General features: G+C 45.0%; 1 protein-coding gene across 1 annotated transcript in view; it reads left to right on the top strand.

Moving 5' to 3' along the window:
- The first annotated feature begins 271 nt into the window (after positions 1-271).
- adgrl1a (adhesion G protein-coupled receptor L1a) overlaps positions 272-18,671 on the top strand; it is a 60,390-nt gene continuing 41,990 nt past the window's right edge. Inside the window, exons 1-3 of the mRNA XM_042504789.1 lie at positions 272-353; positions 16,962-17,175; positions 18,268-18,377. Of these exons, the coding sequence (XP_042360723.1) occupies positions 284-353; positions 16,962-17,175; positions 18,268-18,377 (394 nt within the window). The 5' untranslated portion in view covers positions 272-283. The remainder of the gene's footprint in view (positions 354-16,961; positions 17,176-18,267; positions 18,378-18,671) is intronic.

The raw sequence follows: 18,671 nt of genomic DNA, 5'->3' as shown, positions 1-18,671 counted from the left end.
GATAAATGCAGAATAAGTTAGTCAACACTGTCCAATTCAAATGCCATACTGAGAAGGGCACGCATGAAAAACAGAACAGTGGAATAATCCTCTGTATGGACATACAGTTACATACAAATGTTTATGACGCACTTATCTCTGATATTTCTGTTCCTATTTTTCTGCAGGATCACCCTCAGGGAGGGTGTAAGCTGAGGAAGTGCTGCACCATTCACCTGTGCCTGCTGACCACCTCTACGCTTTAGCCCCGCCCCTCACCCTGCCCCCCTGGTCAGCCTCCAACATGGCTCTGGCAGTCTGGATCATCTTCAGCTGTGCTGTGGCTTTCAGCAATGTTGCTCCATCCTCACCAGGTGCGTTTTAAATATTGACATTTTGTGGTATTTTTTATGCCTTCACAGTGGTGATAGCCGTGGCCGGAGACATGTTTTTGGGTTGGCAGTTGGTTGGTCGCTCGATTGCTCGGTCTGTCCATTTGTCTGTCATCTGTCCCATGCTTGTGAATGTCAAATGGACCTGCACTTGTTTAGTGCTTTTCTACTTGCTCGCCCAGTCAAAGCACTTTCACACTATGAGTCACATTCACCCATTTACACAAACATTCCTACACTGGTGGCCGAGGCTACCGAACAAGGTGCCACCTGCTGCTCAGTTTTTATCCATTCATACACACTGATGAAACAGCTATCGGGAGCAAATTTGGCACAAACATCCATGTGGACTCAGCAATGAACCCGTTAATTTTGGTGGTCAAAGGTCACTGTGACTTCAAAAAAGATGTTTTTGGCCATAACTCGTGCTAATTGTGTCAATTTTTTTTCAAAAAAATCTAATTGGATTAAATAATGAAGTGGTGACATTTTAAATCCCAAAGGTCAAGGTCAGCTTCACTGTGACATCATTGTGTTCTGCAAAAACACTTTTCTGGCCTTTATTCAATGCCACACCTGTTTTTATTGTCATATGACATTACAAATAACTAAACTCACATCTGCTCAGTATTTATACAGTGTATTTTCATTTATGCAGTGTATAAAATATGGATAATTTTGTATTGCTTCACTGGGCCAGCTTGTAATGCTGCACTAAGTTCCTGTTGGGTTCATCGTGTTCAGTAACTGCCCTGACCAGGTTATTGCAAATGAGGATGTAATATTTATACGTTAGCTACGTGATGAAGGTTGAAAGCGTATTGACTTGCTGACCAGGCTAGAAACGCTGCACATGATTAACCAAACTGTCTCTACAGGAGACGGAGAGAGACTCTGAGCGAGCTGAAGAGCATACGTGTGAATGTCAATAAAATTTCTTGTCGTCTCGATGTTAGTTGGACCGTGACGAGAATATAACGGGGGGAATCCGTGCATGTAACGATGCCATATGTGTGACCTCCTCGAATGTGCCATGTAGCATAAGATAGTTTGTGTGTGTTTGTGTGTGTGCTAGTTGTTGTAAGCTTGGCAGCAGGTGACCTGGTTGGACTGAAGTGATGCTCGAGGGTGTGTGTGTCTGTGTGTGTGTGTGTGTGTGTGTAGGAGGGAAGGAGCAGGGATTGCAGGGGGAGGCAGAGGGCCGAGAAGGGAGAGGAGGGGCTGTTGGGTGTCCTGCTAGTGGCCTGCCACACAGACAGCAGCACACCATCTGCTGTATGCTCTCAGTCAGCTCTGTGCCAACAAGCCACTGGGTGACGGACAGCTAGGATGAGCAGGGGGAGGAGCGTCGGGCAGAGACATCGTCGCTACAGGGAGGGGCTCCTGATGGAGCAGGAGGAGTCGAAGAAAACCGAGGGAGGGAGGTTAAAATTAAAATGTGTTTGTATATGCCTGTGTCAGCATTGGTTTTCGCTTTCCCTCTGTGTAAGCTCTGATTGGCCAGGTGCAGTTCTAATTTCAGTAGGTGCTGTTTTTTTCCCATCTTAATTTGGCTGCTTTTGTAACATTGGATTTGAGTAGCGTACGCTCTGTTCCATCGGACACATTTGGCCTCCGGCGCTGTGTTGCTTTGTGTTTGTGTGTGGGTGTGTGCATTTGCATGAAAATAATCCCACTATCTGTGTGACCTGGCACTTGGGGGGTATTAATAATGCATTAATAATCAATTGACTGTTATCTGTATTCAGCTTCGAAGCTGTGGCGCAACATTTGGTTTGATGAAATTAGGAAAATCTTTTTCTAATGGGATCAGGCACACAGGCATGCACGTAGACACATGGTGCTGGTGCACAACATTTTGGCAGGCTGACATGTTTTCTCTTTATTCTACTGTAGTTCAACCAGGGGAGCAGAAGAGAGTAAGAAACGAGAGCAAGGGAGGGTGAATTTAAAGGAAGAGGGCCGGGTTTTGATGTGACGAGAGCTGCTGAAATAACTCTTGGACTAATCAGAGCTCATTTAGAAACCTGCAGGATCATCACACATGGCTTCACAGTCTAATGTGTATCCCTGCTCCTCCTCTGTGTCCCGACTAATCTGCCACGCTTTAACCTCACTCTCCTCCTGGCTGCACATTCTAATATTTACCCCTAACACCCACACATTTATTCTCCTCTGAAACCAGCTCTTTAATGCAAATGTTCCTAACCAGCATGAGCTCTGTACACATACTTCCTTCCCCGCTCTGTCCCACAATCCTCACTCACCTGCCCTATTATCTTGCTAAATCACCGTGCAATTCTACATTTCTCTTTGAAATGCACTGGCTGCGTTAAACAGAAACAATATTTTCATCCATGAATGCAAACTCATACTAACCTAGGAAAATAAAGTCATGTTCCTGGGGGTATATACAAAAGCCCTCCACCCGCCCTGCCCGGCAGGCTCCCCGACAGACTGACATGCACACCCTGAAAAACGTAATGTCCCGCTGATTCCACAGAATGCTCGAGAATGTACAACCCTTCATACGCAGTGTTGTTGCTCTGAAAGCCCATTAGGCTTGCTTAATGTGGCAGGCATTGCAGGCAGCTGCGCCGTGCGTGATGAAGCCCTGACACAGAGCTTTCATTTAGCACAGCGCCAGCATCGGTGTGTGCATCTGAGTGTGTGTTTGTATTTAGGGCTGTCCCGATTACCAGTTTTTAGGCATTGAAGCTTCACTGAGAACTATTAGTGATTGGGGGATGGGGGGGATTAGCCACTTTCATAATATGCATGTTGCGGTAATGTTAGCCATAATAGCTAGAAAAAAAGACACTTTGTAGCATGACTCAGCTGTTACTTTCTGTTTTTTAGGTGATTTTCCAAGCTTGTAGTAGATTTGTGGTATACCAGTTTCCTCTGGCCTATCTGGCACTTGATTTTTTTGGGGGTCATCTTGGTCAATTTTGAAACAATTTCAGATGCGTCACTTTTGGACATCTTACTGTAGCGTCTCTGTAAGCCTGTCACGAGTGGTCAAATTGTCCTTATTTCAGTTGTGCTAGACTGATGGTGACTGATGATGGATGACATCGAGCAGGAGTCACAGAACTATCACTAATAAATGTTTAAATTAATGGGTTATTTGGGATTTTTAGGGTTATGCATATATATATATGACAACAAGGGCGTAGGTTTCGTTTCATATATATATATATATGTGTGTGTATATACTGATCTGTACGGTCGATGGCTATGATAACCCCTATGAGCATCAGTGCTGGAAACCATAAAAAGGCTACTTGTGGGTCTGTAATGTGTATCAAGTGTGTGGATTTGCCTATACATACTGTATATGTTAGGGTAGATATGCCACACAGAAGAGGATAAGGATTTGGGCTCCGGTGCACATCTGGGTGATGCAGTTGAAAATGCTTTAGCACACTGACACACTGTTTTAAACCCAACTTTCTTTCCATTGCTGTTGTAACTGATTGGCACCTCGCAGGCGGTCCTTCCAGTCACTCAGCACTATTGTGACTTATGCTCGCATGCTAATCAGTTTGTTGTGCTAAACTCAGAACTTGCTGCCAATGTTGTACAGCTAAAAGTTTCTGGGCAGAGGTCGTGCTTGTGATCTTGGTTCCACATTACGTGCATCAATCTACATACCACAAATTTTGCATGCTGCTTCATGGACCAAACCATGATGTTTCAGCACAATTACATGGACCGTTACAGCCCTTGTATATCTGTCTGTACAGTATGTCCATGAGTGCATAATAATGTGTAAGTTCAAGAGGCTTTGTGGGTTTTTGTGGATGATGGTGCTCACATGTCAGAAGGGTGTGTGTGTGTGAGAGCGTTTGTGTCAGTATGTGTGTTCCACTCATATCAGGACACCAGCGCCAGCTGACTGGTGGAATCTGTTCTCATCTCCCCTGTATTTAAGCCTTTGCTCTCAGATCAGTCGCGTGGAAAGGCCCCTGGTCCTTTAGTGCACACGCAGACATTTTTATCTGTCTTCCCCTCCTCTCCCCAGCTTTTTTCTTCTGAGCCTTTTTCCCCTGAACGGTAGTTATTATTTAAGGATGGGGGACTAGCTGTTTTTACACATCTTCTCAACAAAGTGCTTTAGTCTCTCGACTGTCCTTGGATGGTGACAATGTCTGAACGGGGACTGATCTCAATGCAGTATTTTGCTTTCTATAATGCAGGGGAAGTAGTTATTTTTCATGGAGGGCCACATGAAGAATTCACTATGCCTTTGCAAGCCAGATGCTTTTTTATGACTGAGCTGACAGTTCTTTTGGGTTTAAGTTGCTCAACCCTAGATTTGAAATTCTGAGTAAAGATCTTAAAAAATACTTGACCTGAGACTACATCCAATATTTAATTTTCGCACACAGAGAGAGACTTTCTGTACAGCAATACTATATTATTAAAATGATAATTTCAAAACTGCAACCTACTCACTAATTCATAAGAATTGATTCTCTGACAGGCTCGTAGCAATAATATCTCGGGAGGAGGCAATAAAGCGATGGTGCCGCCAACCTTTGCTATGTGCACTTGGCTCCTTGTTGTTGTATAATTTGCTGAACAGCATATTGCTTTAATGTGTGTTTTGTAAACTCTGTGCTCTACACTTTTGTTGCAATCAGACAGGGCTGAGAAACTGAGCATACTTCAGGGAAAGTGCTCGAGTGGTGCATTGTATGAGCTAATCAGAATCAGGTGACACCAGAATAACTAATTACAGTCAAAAAAACAGTCTTGGGCATTTTCCAGCACTCTAATATTACACTGTTATTCCGAATATGATAATATTCTTAATTTGATGCAGGTCATACACAAGTCATGTTCTGTTTGATTGTTCTGAGTTAGGCCTTGTTATGAATTTATCATTTTCTGATCAAGATGTGTGATAATGGTGCTATTATTCAGGTTTTAGGAGCTTTTTTTTTTTTACATGTATACAGCGCATTAAGGAAATGCATCTTAATTAGGGTTTGAACACACAAACTCTTTTCAATTTATGTCCAGCCTTGTGCATTATTATCATGTATAAGTTGCACATGAACCAACTAGCCTACAGTTTGAAAGGAGATGCATGCCCAAAAGAATAGCCCATGGAAACACACCCACTTTTATACATCATGACAGACTTGGTATCAGCAGATTTTTGGATATGCGCAAATATCGTAATGCCAACCTTTTAAAGACCGTGTTTGAAGGAATGAAGGAGGAGGGCTGTGTGCACACAGTTCAACAAGTCTGCCACCAGTAGAAAACTTTTTGAAATTCTTTTTTGATGCAAAAAAAGCTAAATGGCATAAGCTTGTCTATATTTTGATGTGATGAACAGCATGTTAGGGAACTTTATGGAGAATATGCAAGGCTGCATGTAAACAAGAATATTAATGGAATATTTATTTTCATTAGCCATGTCATTTAAGCGCCCAGTAAGGCAGTACAATAACTGCAATGTAAACTGAACCGAACAACAAAGATGGATTGCAGTTTGATAGGTTGTTTTTTTTAGTTTTTCCAATAGATGTTTATTTGTCTTGAACATTTTCTTATTTAGATTTTGTATGTGATTTATAAAACTGAGATTTCTATATGTGTTTTATAAGTTACATGACTAATGTAGTGTAATGTGTTGTGATTTTTAAGTCACTTGTCTTGAACACATTCTTAATGAGACTTTTTCTTTGTGTATATGTCTTGCTTGGTGTTTGTGTTGTTGTGTTTTGACCCTCGGAAGAGTAGCTGCTACCTTAATGGCAGCTAATGGGGATCCGAATAAAGAATAAAGATAAAATCATTTAGCAGGAATCTTGTATGTTTTAGTATAAGGTCAAAAACTGCAACATTTTGTGCATGGAAACGTACTCAATGATGTGAACTCAGTAACCTGGCAGGCTCACAGTGTTCTCGTTACTCCTACATGCTGCACCAATTGAAGGCTCAATTCTTTGGTTTCTTACATTCTCATTCTCATACATTGAATTCAAAGGGGAAGTAACCTTGGAAGTATTTTCTCATCAAATTCAACAGCACAGCCATGTTGCTACAATTCCTTTTGAGATAAGTAAACTGTTAGTCACAGACAGAATCATAGACAGATACTTAGGCCAGATAGGCATGGGCAGTACTGCAGTATTATGGTATACCAGGGTATTTAGAAATCCCAACGGTATGATTTTCATACGTCAAAAATACAGATCCTCATCTTTCTATTAACTTCATATTGGAGAGGCTATAATGGGGATGTATTGCATGCAGTGCCTATCACGTGCCCTGAAGGTTACACCCGGGCCACACTTCAATCGGAGCAGCATTTGTTTGCCTGCTGTTCTAACTTCTGTATTTCCCAAACTTAGAACCCGATACTCCACTCACTTATGAAGTCGTGCAGCGACTGCATTGTCAACAACATGGTCCTGCATTTTTTCACAACAAAATGCCTTGTGTCAAAAACTGAAGGGATGCTTTTGACAGAAACGCTGTCAGAGGGCTTTTATTTTTATTTTTTTTTTTTACTTTTATTTTTTTATTTTATTTTATTTTGAAATGAAAACGGGAAAGGTTGAGTAAAACAGATACGTTCGTATTTCGTTATGACTTCGAGCCAGATAAAGACACTGAAACTGGTTGTATGAAGTCAATATAATTATCAAAAGACCATTTTCACTATCTATTTTTGCTGAAAAACCGCACGAGTCACGTGGGACTCCGTTTCAGTAGATGTGTCGCAGCTGGGCAGCGCAGCTCAGGCACCAATGTGGCTGCTCAAATCTGGTTAAATGGGCACTGAAAATAAAAATAACAGGAAGTCTTAGTTACGTGAAGGGAAGAAACATGAAATCAGGAATCCAGTAAAACTCCAAGAAGCTATGAAAAAATAGATACCGTTTAAGCCTAATGCCAGACTTCAGTAGTTTAAATTCAGAACTATACAGACAACTTGCTCTTTCAAGTTTCTAATAATTTTTTTTTATAGACCGAGCGCATCAGAACCGGCTAGTTGTGTATGTGTTTATAGAGTCAAGTAAATGCTCTCATTTTGTCTGAAAATGGCCTTTGAATATGTTTTACCATGTTCCTCCTCTGCCATAAAGCTGAAATCCACGGGCTTCACTGACACTAATTGCTAATCTGGTGGCTTGTGAATATTGCGGCGTATCATCTGGATTTTGCAATAAAGAACTGCTGTAAAGCCTTTTTCTCTCTGTATCTCTCTCTCTTTGCTTGTTTTGTGCTTTTTCAAGCTCTCCCTGCTTCCCCATCTTATAACCAACGGCCGGTGTTTCACACTTCTCTCATTCCTAAAGCTCGGCTCTCATTTTCATCCAGTCTCCATGCTTTCTCTCTCCTAACACCTCAGCCATTACTCTCTCTATCTGCATCATGACATCCTCCCCCAAAATTCCCCTCTGTTTGCTGGTCTTCCTCTTCCCTCTTCCATTTTCCACCTTCTCTGTCACTTGCCTTCCTTCCCCTCCCATCGCCTTACCCCACTCTCTATCCAGCCTCCCTCCTCGAGTATCACCCCCCCTCGGCTCTGTTTACCTTTCCTCACCCTCTGCCTACGATCTGTTAACAGGGCACATCTCTTGTTGGTATCATCTCCTCCTTTCCCTTTCCTTTCACTCTCCTTTGCCTCTTTCTCTCGTCTCCCGTTTGCTACCTCCCCTGCTCCCTCCCCGGTGCTGGGGGTTGCTGTGCTCTTCAAAGCCCTTGGCTGAGAGCAGTAGATCACAGAGAGGCCTGTGTGAGTGAAAGGTTAATGGATGGCCTTTGAACATATATTGGTAGTCGGGGGCGGGCGGGAGAAGGAGGGAGAGGCCGGGGCGGAGTGGCGGTGTGTTCTTTCAAACCTCTCTTTGAAGATGACGCACACTGCTCTCATGTGTCTGCGCCTGTATACAGGGGCTGTGCCTTTTTGTTTATTCATTCGTTCACAGTGTTGGCGTGCGTGTGTGTGTGTGCCCGTTTTGTTTGTGTGTTTGCGTTTGCTTGTAGTTGTGTGCGTCGGGGTATGTTAGTTTGTGTACATTGATTTGTGTACGGCAAACAAGCTCCTACATAAAGGATTGGGGACTGTGTTTCTGTTTGTGCAGTCGTGTGATAGCTGCCTCTTTTCTCTCAGGGCCTAGCTGCGTAACTCGTAACTTTGAGGCTTTGTAGCCGTGAAGGACTCTGTGTGTGTGTGTGTGTGTGTGTGTGTGTGTCAAGCATGTCATGTGCTGGAGAATGTGTGCATTTGCTTCTCGTGTGTTTTGTGGACTGCAGATTGATAATTACCAGCAGCAGCTTACGGCTGGCAGCCAAGGGCAGAGAGTGTAGAGGAGGGGGAGAGAGAGAAACGCAGGGAGGGAGATGGATGAGTGGAGAGGCTGGTAAAGCTGCAAGAGGGGGTGAAGGAGGAGAAGAGGATGGGAAGGGAAGAGGGGGGAAAAGGGAGGTGAAGGGTCAGGACAAGAGGGAGGAATGGAGACATGGAGAGAACGAGGGAAGGGTGAAGAGGACGGGTGGGGAGGGTAAATGAGAGAGTTTCTGGGTGGATGAAATTGGATGAGGGATCGAGGGATGGTGCTGAAGCGAAATAGAAAAAAACACAAAGAGTGGGGGAAACATACAGTGTGTGTTCATTGCACTGCAGGTAAACAGGATGGCATACAAGAATAAGAGGGATTCAGGATTTTTTTTCACATACAATGTAAAAAAAATGGACGCAGCTACCATGGTGTCACCCATTGGTTTGTAGACTTATATTCTGAAGCCTCAACTCTGGCATTTTAGCTGTCCCTATCTATGTTTTTTGGAGCCAAAAGTGATCATATTTGGGTAAGATGCTGGCACTGTGGTGGAGCGAGGGGTGGATCACTAGCCCCTTTTACACAGCCCATTCAAGGCGGGATTATCACACCATTATACCACCTCAGTGTTCCAGGTACAATAGCTGAAAGGGGGACGGATTTTGAAACAGCAACCGATGTAGTAACAGCTCCGAATCAAGGTCTGTGGTCGGTCTGACATTTTGACGGTGTGTTATGTGTGCGACCCACTGCGGGAGATTTAAAAAACAGCTAGCATGTCTGGGAGCTCCTTACCCTCTGAGCAGAGGACAAGATCAGCCAGCACCTAAAAAAGACGATGAATTATTGTTATTGACATGTTATGCCATTGTAATAGCTTTAAAATGGGCTGCAGATGTGTATGTTGTATGTGGCACTGGGAGTGGCCTGGGGTGGCACAAATCTGATTGACCACCCCATTATGACTGGCTATCTGGCCAGTCAGTTTAACTGTTTGACAAATAAACTGAATTTTGGTCTGTAGATGCAACACCATCTTAATGTGCCAGGGTAGTGTCTAGCTTGACTTATTTTACATAAAATAAATTGATACAACTGTAAAAAAAAAATGTATTCACATAGGCTTATTTATTTTCATTTTTGGCACTTAATTTTTTTTTTGGCACTTTACATTTGCTATTGTACAATTTACTTCTGTTGGAACAATTACTTTAATAAAGTATGGCTTTATTTTACATTTTTGTAGTGCCACTCTGTTGTGTTGTGATCGGTAGGTCTACTTATCTTTTAAGCTAAACTATAAACAGGAGCGTAAGAGACTGCATTGTTGATAATCAAAGTCAGTATGGGTAGTTGAGGCCAAAATGGTAAATTAAAATTATCCTGCTGCGTGTGCCCGTAGCAGCGCTCATACTTTAATCTACTCCTGCATAAGTCACCCCAGTAAAAAATGTCTGGACCTGCCCCTGGTTAAACATCATGCTGTCACCCCTCACTGAATCAGCATGTTTAGTTCTATGTTCAAATGCAAAGGTGGCATAAAGAAGGGATTTCAAAGTGGATCTATAATGTGATCTCTGTGTAAAAAGGACTAAAATCAGCAGACAGCCTGTCACTCAAAGCAGCCCCGCCATTAATTATGTGTAACTGTAAGCTTTAACAAGGTGCAATTGTCATTAATAGGGAAATTGGCTATAGAGATGAAAGCTGTTTTTTTGTAATTTGTTTTTTGTATTTGCCTGTATACAAGTATATTTCAGCTGTAAAGTTTAGTATTTGAACATGAATGTATGTGGGAACTGACCTGCTTCTGGGGCAAGCCTCAAGTGGTCATTCAAAAAAACCTGCTCTTTTTGGCAAATTTTGTGTTGGCTTTATTTTTCAGCCTCGAAGGTTGCAGCGGGATTTTACAGCTAAATTAATTTTTCATTTAAAAATAAAAACTGCAGGAGGACCCAAAAGGCTACACACTTTAGCTACCTGCATACAGATCGATCTGCCTATAATCAAGCACAGTAAAAACACACACACACACTGTCCACATGTCCAAGCCTTTGGCTTAGCTTATAAGGAGGTTAATTAAGTGTCTAATGCAGCTTCAGAGCTGGGCTTTGACACTCATCTTTTCTAACTGCTCTCTGGATGCGACTTCTCTAAATGCACACACAGACACACATACACACTGAAAGCAGGCCGTGCATGGTACTCACTACATACCCCCCCCTCCTCACACTTTATTTCTCACTCTTTTTCTTATCACTTTCATTCCCTTCAGTCTCTCACCACCTTCTTAACTTCCCTCTCTCTGCTTCTCCCTTCTTCTGCTTTTCTCCCCTCATCCCTGTGGCTGTTTCCCTGCATCACCTGCAGTTTTACCCCACCACAATGTTTGTATGAATCTAGGTCTGACTCACTGTCTGCCGGCCTGCCTCTTGTGATATGCGCTGGAAACAAAAGAACAGAATAGAGTTGTGTTGGGGCCTGTAGCACAGCTCCCATCCCTGGGGAGATGGCGGATATTTTACACCGGGTGAATCTTCTACTTTTTAGGCAGGCTGATTTTTATTTTGGGCTATGCCGTTTCCCCCCGCTGAGGCGCTTTTATTGCATAATTAGGCGCTAGGGCCAGCAATGAAGTGGTTTGACAGTATGAGCACGTCCCGTCTCGCCTCCTTCCTCAAGTTGTGTGTATGTGTGTTGCTCTGTGTCTCAGTGGCTTTTTAACCGCCTGTCTTAATCTCTCTGCTATGCCTGCTAGTTCCCCCCACAGCAAAGTTTGTCAACACACAGTGAGAGTTCTTGAGGTTGAGGGTGGATGAGGGTTAGGGCTTGTGTGTGTGTCTGCCCGGGAGAATTTTGGCATTTGTGTGTGTCATTGCAAATGTATGAGTATGAGTTGCATGAGGGTGTGTGTATCCCTTTTCCAACGGGGGCACGTTTAATTCTCTTATGAATGATGTAATGTTATGGGCTGTGCTGTAATTCGGTTCAGTCAGAGGACTGGGCTGCTGAGGAGGAGAGAGGCTGCCTGTGCTGAGTGGATCAGAACAATAGGAGGTCCTCTCTCCCACAATTCTGTCTGCCTCGCTCCTTTTATGTCGGCGACCTTGTGCCTCTACAAAGAACGGTCGTCATGTTCATCTTTTGCCAGCATCTAGTTTGAAGGTTTCTATCTTTTTCCATTGTTACTGTGTCTAATTTGCTCTGCCGTTCCATTCCTCCCTCCCTGACTGTTACCTCGACTCAGCTCCATCACAGTGGATGTGTGTCATTTTGGCGCTGCTTTGTGTTCTGACCTTATAGCATGGCTGGTGACTCCCCATACAGTCATTCCTCATCTCATCTCCTGAGAAGAGATGGGCGAAGGAGTCAGAGGAGATGAGATAGGATCCTAGCTTTGAGGCCAGCATTACCCGTCTCCACACACACACACACACAAACACACACACACACTGTCCCACAAGCACACACAGCCCACCCACCCACCCCCTGCACCCTCATGTTAGGCCTTTAGGTTTGTCTCAGGATGTCACTTTGTCACAACTCCTCAGCTTGAAGGCTGCCTGGATGTGACAGTTCTGGCCGCATCCCCTCAGCTTGTCTGCGCTGACAGGCCATGCTCCAGCGAGTCATTACGCTAACTCGCAGTGCTAAATGAGTCGCTAAGATACAGCGCTAAGCTGATAAAGTACTGGAGAAATTGGGCAGGATTATTCCTTGCTAGAGAGGGATTCCCATCACTGAGACCTCTCAGTTCTGTCCAATGACTGTAAAATTACTTGTTCTTCTTCGCCAGGTTTACTAAAGGAGCTAACCTGAAGCTCACAGGGGAGGTGGCTCTTTTTGGCTGAATTGGAGGGCATATGTAGATGTATGCAGTATACTCTTAATATTCCACCCTGGGCAAAAAGAGGATACTCACCTATTAGCCTTAATGCCACTTAAAGTTCATTTTAAGGACGGCGATATAACAAGAATCCTCACCTCATCAGAAGCATGCCCAGCGTCTCAACTACCACTTGGCGAGAATGTTCTCTGGCACTATGCTTCAGCGCTATGCTAATGAGTAGCATTAGGAGATGACTGCTGGAACAGACAGAGGGGCTAAAAGGGGCTGATCACATTTCGGCCCCCGAAAGACAGTCAGCCATCCAGCTAACAAGTCAGCCTTAGGGCCGCAGAGCTCCACAAGTATAATCTCTTATTGTGACTCAATTGCAAAGTCGCTATCGCAGTCTCTGGCTACCTGCAAGGCCAGACCTTCTCACTCAATTATTTCTGAGATAACACACTATACAGCATCTGTGATAAACCAGTCCAGGGTCAAATTGTCAGAGACATTGAAATCAAAGTGCTTTTATGCTTGAAAGCACGCTGCTGAGGATGGAACATTTTTTTGGACATGTTTCAATGTCTATTCATACTGTGGACTATTCAGAATTCTGAATGTACTTTTACAGAGTGGTTTTGGACACAACAAACCACATTTTCCTTCCACTTTTCTCAAGTGCTGGTCACAGCTAGTGGTTGCAGGTCATGTCCTTTCATCTCCAAATGATGTTGGCAAACATTTCTTTATGTGTGTGCAAGAGTGACCCGTAATGGTGGAAAAAGATGGAGTGTTTGCAAAGACTGGCTTAGCTTCTGCAAAATGATGTTCTTGTCTGAGGGTCCAAGCATCCATCCACCCTCAGGCTTTAATTACTGTGTGAGGATAATGAGTCAAATCCAATCAGTTCTCTCTCTTGCTCTTAATTTATATGGAGCTTCTATTATGAAGCCAACCGTTCGGCCACTCACACCAGCTGCCCTGGAGTGACACCAGGCCCCTGTCTGCTGCATGTGTGAGAGAGAGCCCTGCCTCTTGCACACTGCCACCTCCATACATATCAGCTCGTGTAATTATCAAATTGGCTCATATCATTATCAGTGTGTGTGACAATTGGTAACCATTTGTTGTGGATGACAGATATTAACAGAGTTTTATATACCACGGGAGATGAGTCATAGTCCCACAGTGAGGGATTAGATCCACCTATACATATGGCTGCTGCTGAGAAAGACACTTTGTCATCCAGCTATTAAGAGTATGACAGGCACGACTAAATGGCCACGTGTGTGCATCTGTGTGTGCGTTGGCTGAAGAGACCCTGAAACCTGAATGGATTCCTGCAGAGTGAAGGACAATCGTAGCCCATGGCCAGTCCAAGCTTATCCTCTGCTCATCTCATCTCAGCTCAGCTCAGAGCCAGCCACAGCTCTAGCTAGGCCGCAGGCCATCTGGCTTACACGCAGCCACATACACACACAGTCTCTCTCTCTCTCTCACACACACACACACACACACACACACACACACACACACACTGAATCCCCGAAGTTAAGTTCCACACTTGTTTGTGAATGCACCATTCAAAAAATCTCTGCGTAAATCGGTATATAGGGTGCATGCTGCCATATTTACACCGTGAGTTCCACCTTAAACCTGGATCTTGTCAAACAGTGGGTGCGTAGGTGTGAAATATGTAGGTGTGAAATGTGATACAGTATGGCAGAAGTAGAGAGTTCCAGTGGTGCCAGAAATAGGCTAGTTATCATGGTTGCTGCCACCATTGAAGTGTACTGGCTCAATAATGGCTGTGCTCAATTATGGCTAAATATATACTGTAACAGCCCAGCCTGAAAAAGGGAAGGGATTTGGGTTCATGCATCCCCTGCTTCAGATTGGACTGCTGAATTTCATTTATTTATTTATTTTTGTACATCATTGTGATTCAATAGACTCATTATATTTAGTTTGAGCCTTTACTTCAAAACACATCTCCCTTGATTAGAGTTAGCTCGGTTTGACTGAATAAACACTGGACATGTCACTATCTAGTCAATGAGCTACAGGCGATATACCACACATAACAGTGATGGTAACAAGCTGGAATTATCTGCACAAACACAAGCTGATCAGCATAAGCACCAGCAATGAAACGGGCCATTATCGATCAAAAACAGCAGAAATTGTCCATATTTATTCTGCACTGTCGAAACAGCCTTGTTCTAACTCAACAAACAGCCAAGAAATGAAATGCACTGGCTCCTTGGGCTGTTTAGCCCAAGAGCTGAGCCTTTCCACTGTAGCTGTTTGTATTAGTGCTCAGCAGCGTGGCAGTAGTTGGCTCTAAATAGCCAGAAATAGTTACCATATAAAGTGTGTTTGGTTTGTAAGTATGTTTAACGTGTGGTCTGCCCCCTCTGATAGGGGCTAAGTGGACTGAGCGTGATCACTCCTGGTGGCCCCCTTCAGTTTTACATTCCTCTTGACTCACTGTGTGGTTCTAATCGCCGGCCAGCTGTACGCCGCTGTGTACTTACACCACAGGGTAGTTAAGCGAACAAGGCCACACACTGACACTATGCATTGTAATCCCACTGTGACACTGGAGCTCTGTGTGAGTATGTAAGGCATGCTCGACTGTGAGCGCGCATGCTCGTCTGCCTAGTCCGTCTGCGTATGTGCTAATTTGCTTGTGTGGGTTTTTGCATTTGTGTGTGGATTTGTTTGTCTGGCCTCGCCTGCTGTTTGCATCTCCGTGTGCTTTAATTAGTATGCGCTTTTGCATCTAGGCCTTTGTGATTTGGCACTGGCACTACATGCTGGCGAGGCATAAAGGATTTGAAGTCTGTCTGTGCTAGTCATTCAGCCTTAATGGCGTTAGTTACACAACTGAACTCAAGTCCCTGCTGCATAAATGGGTGGCATTTAGAAATATGAGCAAGTCCGATGGCAGTGAATCATGTGGCGCACCGCTGCGGAGCATGTCGGGGATGACTGACATTGACATTGACCCAGATGGGCACTCCTACTGAATGGACAGCGGCTGAAACCTAAGCAGTGCTAGCTCAGTGTCAGGAAGGGGAAAACAGCCTCGCTCTGTGGGTTTCAGCACTAACAGAAGCGGGAGAGAGAGGGGCTGACTCAGTGCCCTCGGCTGCTGCTCAGCCCGTCTGGTGGGGGGCGGGGCACTGTGCAGTGAGAGCCTCAGTTTATAAAAAAACATCTGAATTCCACCCAGCTTAAGTGGCACAAGCACTGCTGTGGTTAGATTTGGCAGTATGTCCACCGTCAGCCTAATATGTGTCATATCCTCGCCACTGACAATGGAGAGGAGATCTCAGTCAAAGCCCTCTCCTCCTTCAGGACAGCGGACAGCTCCGCACCTACTCCTCTCTGATGCAGCTCCAACACTTTGGTGGTTATTTTCCCAAAAGAAGTTTTGTCAGTTCAGGACCATGGACAGCAGCTCTCACGGTGGCTGGCATGAGTCTCAGCACAGAGAGACACTGGCTCCCACTGGCTGTCCTTCAGTGCTACAGAGACCTTCACTGCCAGATCACTCACTCTGTCTCCATTCTGTTTCCGTGCCCCTGCTTCCACCTGTGCTGTAAAAGAAGCCGGCAGCCATTTTGTTATTCTTTTGTGTGTGAGGCAGTATATTGAGGAGAAGTTGGAAAGGTATGCAGTTGTAGAAAGAGCTGGAGAGACAACAAGTGTCTCTCTCAGTGCCTCTTTGCAGCCCTCTTTCATGCCTCTCAGCCTGGCTCAGCAATTAACCCTGAGCATCCCGCTGTCCCTGCCGCCCCTGCTTCACACAGAGCCCCGCTGCTGACCACGTCAGTGCACTGACATGCCTCTCAGATGGCTGATTAACAGCAGTGGGTGTGCAAATGGTGTACACACTGGAAGTGAAGGTGTACACAGGTGTACTAATTCTCTTTCTTTGCTTGTTCTGCCATTACTTCCTCTCTCCTAAGGCTCTGACACCTCATTGAGGTGGAAAAGACTGGAGGATGCTGGGAAGGACACACAGTTCTTCCCTGGTGTGGGGATGAGTATGATACACTGCTGCCTGGCTGTGTGTAGGAGTTTGTTAGCATTTGAAACTCTCACAGTTTGTTTCACAAGTGGTGCAATATCTTATTGGAGAAGCTGGTATGGCTGCAAATCCATCATGCCAATGTGTGATCTGTGATGTTCCAATGTGAAAACCGGATTGCCAGGCTGCGTATCAACAGTGCTGAAACATTACTGCTCAGCGAAGGCGAGTCGATAATAGCTAATTTGTGTTTTACATGAGGACAATAGGAACCTCTTTCACCCCCCCGCTCTTGTCAAATACCACACATCATATTTACAATGTGGTCGAATAATAAAGTGCCTCCTAAAAGTATTAAGGTTCATTGGATTATCAATAACTTTGCCTCTCTCTCCCTCTCTCCACTCCAGCTCTGAGCCGGTCAATGATGCCCTTCGGCTTGATGCGTCGAGAGCTGGCGTGCGAAGGCTACCCTATCGAGCTGCGCTGCCCTGGAAGTGATGTCATCATGATTGAGACGGCCAACTACGGCCGCACCGATGACAAGATCTGTGACGCGGATCCCTTCCAGATGGAGAATGTGCAGTGCTACCTGCCCGATGCCTTCAAGATAATGTCACAGAGGTAACTATTGATCTGTTTGGATCTTGTGCGTGTGTTTGTACAGAGTCGGAGGCTGTTATTGGCCGAGGAAATGGGATACTATTTCACAACATAATTCGTCCAGAATTTCCTGCTCTTCCTCCTGAGGTGTTGATATCTTGTGTGAAATACTGAACTCAGCATCCTCGCTCTGTGCGGAACGCTGCTGCATCTCGGCGAGACGTGCACGTGCATGGCAGTGTGTACGTGTCACGTGTGAGCGTGTGTACATTTCAGTTTGTTGTTTGAGTGTTTGTAGGGCTTCCTACAGCTGCTCTGGGTGTTTGCGCTCAGCATCTGCTTCCTCTGAGCACAGATCAATGGAAGCCCTCTCCCAGCTATCCATCACGCATGTAATGGAGGCACAGGGTGCTAGCTTGGGGAGAGAGCAAGAGAGGGAGGGAAGTGGCAGGGGGCGGAGGAGAGAACTGAGGGGGTAAAGGAAGGAGAGAGACTGCTGGAGTTGATGGGATGATAGAGTGAGTTCAGCAGAGATTTGAGATATGAAGGCAGTGAGAGACAGCACAGGGGAGAAATGCTAAAAGCTGGATAGAGGAGGATTATGTGATGAGAATGAGTGAGTACATGTGTGTGTATCACTTTGTGTGTGTGTGTGTGTGTGTTTCTCGGGGTGTGCGAACGTGAGAAGGCATGCGGCGCTGCGGTTTAGATATAGGTATTATGTGCATATGAATGTTTTCCTGGTGCGTGTGGTGTATTTGCTTTAGCCCCTCTCGTCCTTCCCTGTTCTCTCACCTCTAATTGCTCCCACTCACAATCCCCCAGGAGAGGAGCCTCTTACGTCACTCACCCTCTCTCTGCCTCCTCCCTCCCCCCCTGCCCCCTTCCTCCCTCTCTGTTTCCCACCTCCCCTCGGGTGAAGCTGTCACATGATCTAGTCTAGTGTGAAATTACTCCCTTCCCTACCGTTCTCTCAATCTTTCACAGCCTGAAGATGTTTTCTTTTTTTTTTTCTGCACACACTCCTCTTTGTCTTTCTTACAATGGCACTCGTCATTTTTTTTATCACTTACTTCCTCCCTTCTCTCATTTCTTTCTTCTCTCCTCTCGCAGGTGTAACAACCGCACCCAGTGTGTGGTGGTAGCAGGGTCGGACGTGTTCCCAGACCCCTGCCCAGGGACCTACAAGTACCTTGAGATCCAGTACGAGTGTGTCCCCTACAGTGAGTACCAAGACCCGGTCACCCCGCTCCCACCTCCCCGACCCCCTCACCCCATTCACCGCCCCTCCCATCCCTCCCTTTCCCCCCACCTGAACCCTCTACCCCCAAAAAAACCCTCGATAAATGACATTCTCACACTTACACATGCACACTTGCTCTCTGGCTTTTTTTTCCCCAACACAATCAAAACATGACAGACAGTCACCCTCACCTGCTCTCTCTCTCTCTCTATCCGTCTCTCGTTTCTGTCTCTCTTCCAATGCACAGACGCACACATGCACACGCTCGCACAGA

The sequence above is a fragment of the Plectropomus leopardus genome, chromosome 17, assembly GCF_008729295.1.
Source record: "Plectropomus leopardus isolate mb chromosome 17, YSFRI_Pleo_2.0, whole genome shotgun sequence".
In the NCBI taxonomy this organism is placed as follows: domain Eukaryota; kingdom Metazoa; phylum Chordata; class Actinopteri; order Perciformes; family Serranidae; genus Plectropomus; species Plectropomus leopardus.
The sequence above is the reverse complement of the archived record's forward strand: the minus strand, read 5'-3'. Positions and strand labels throughout refer to the sequence as shown.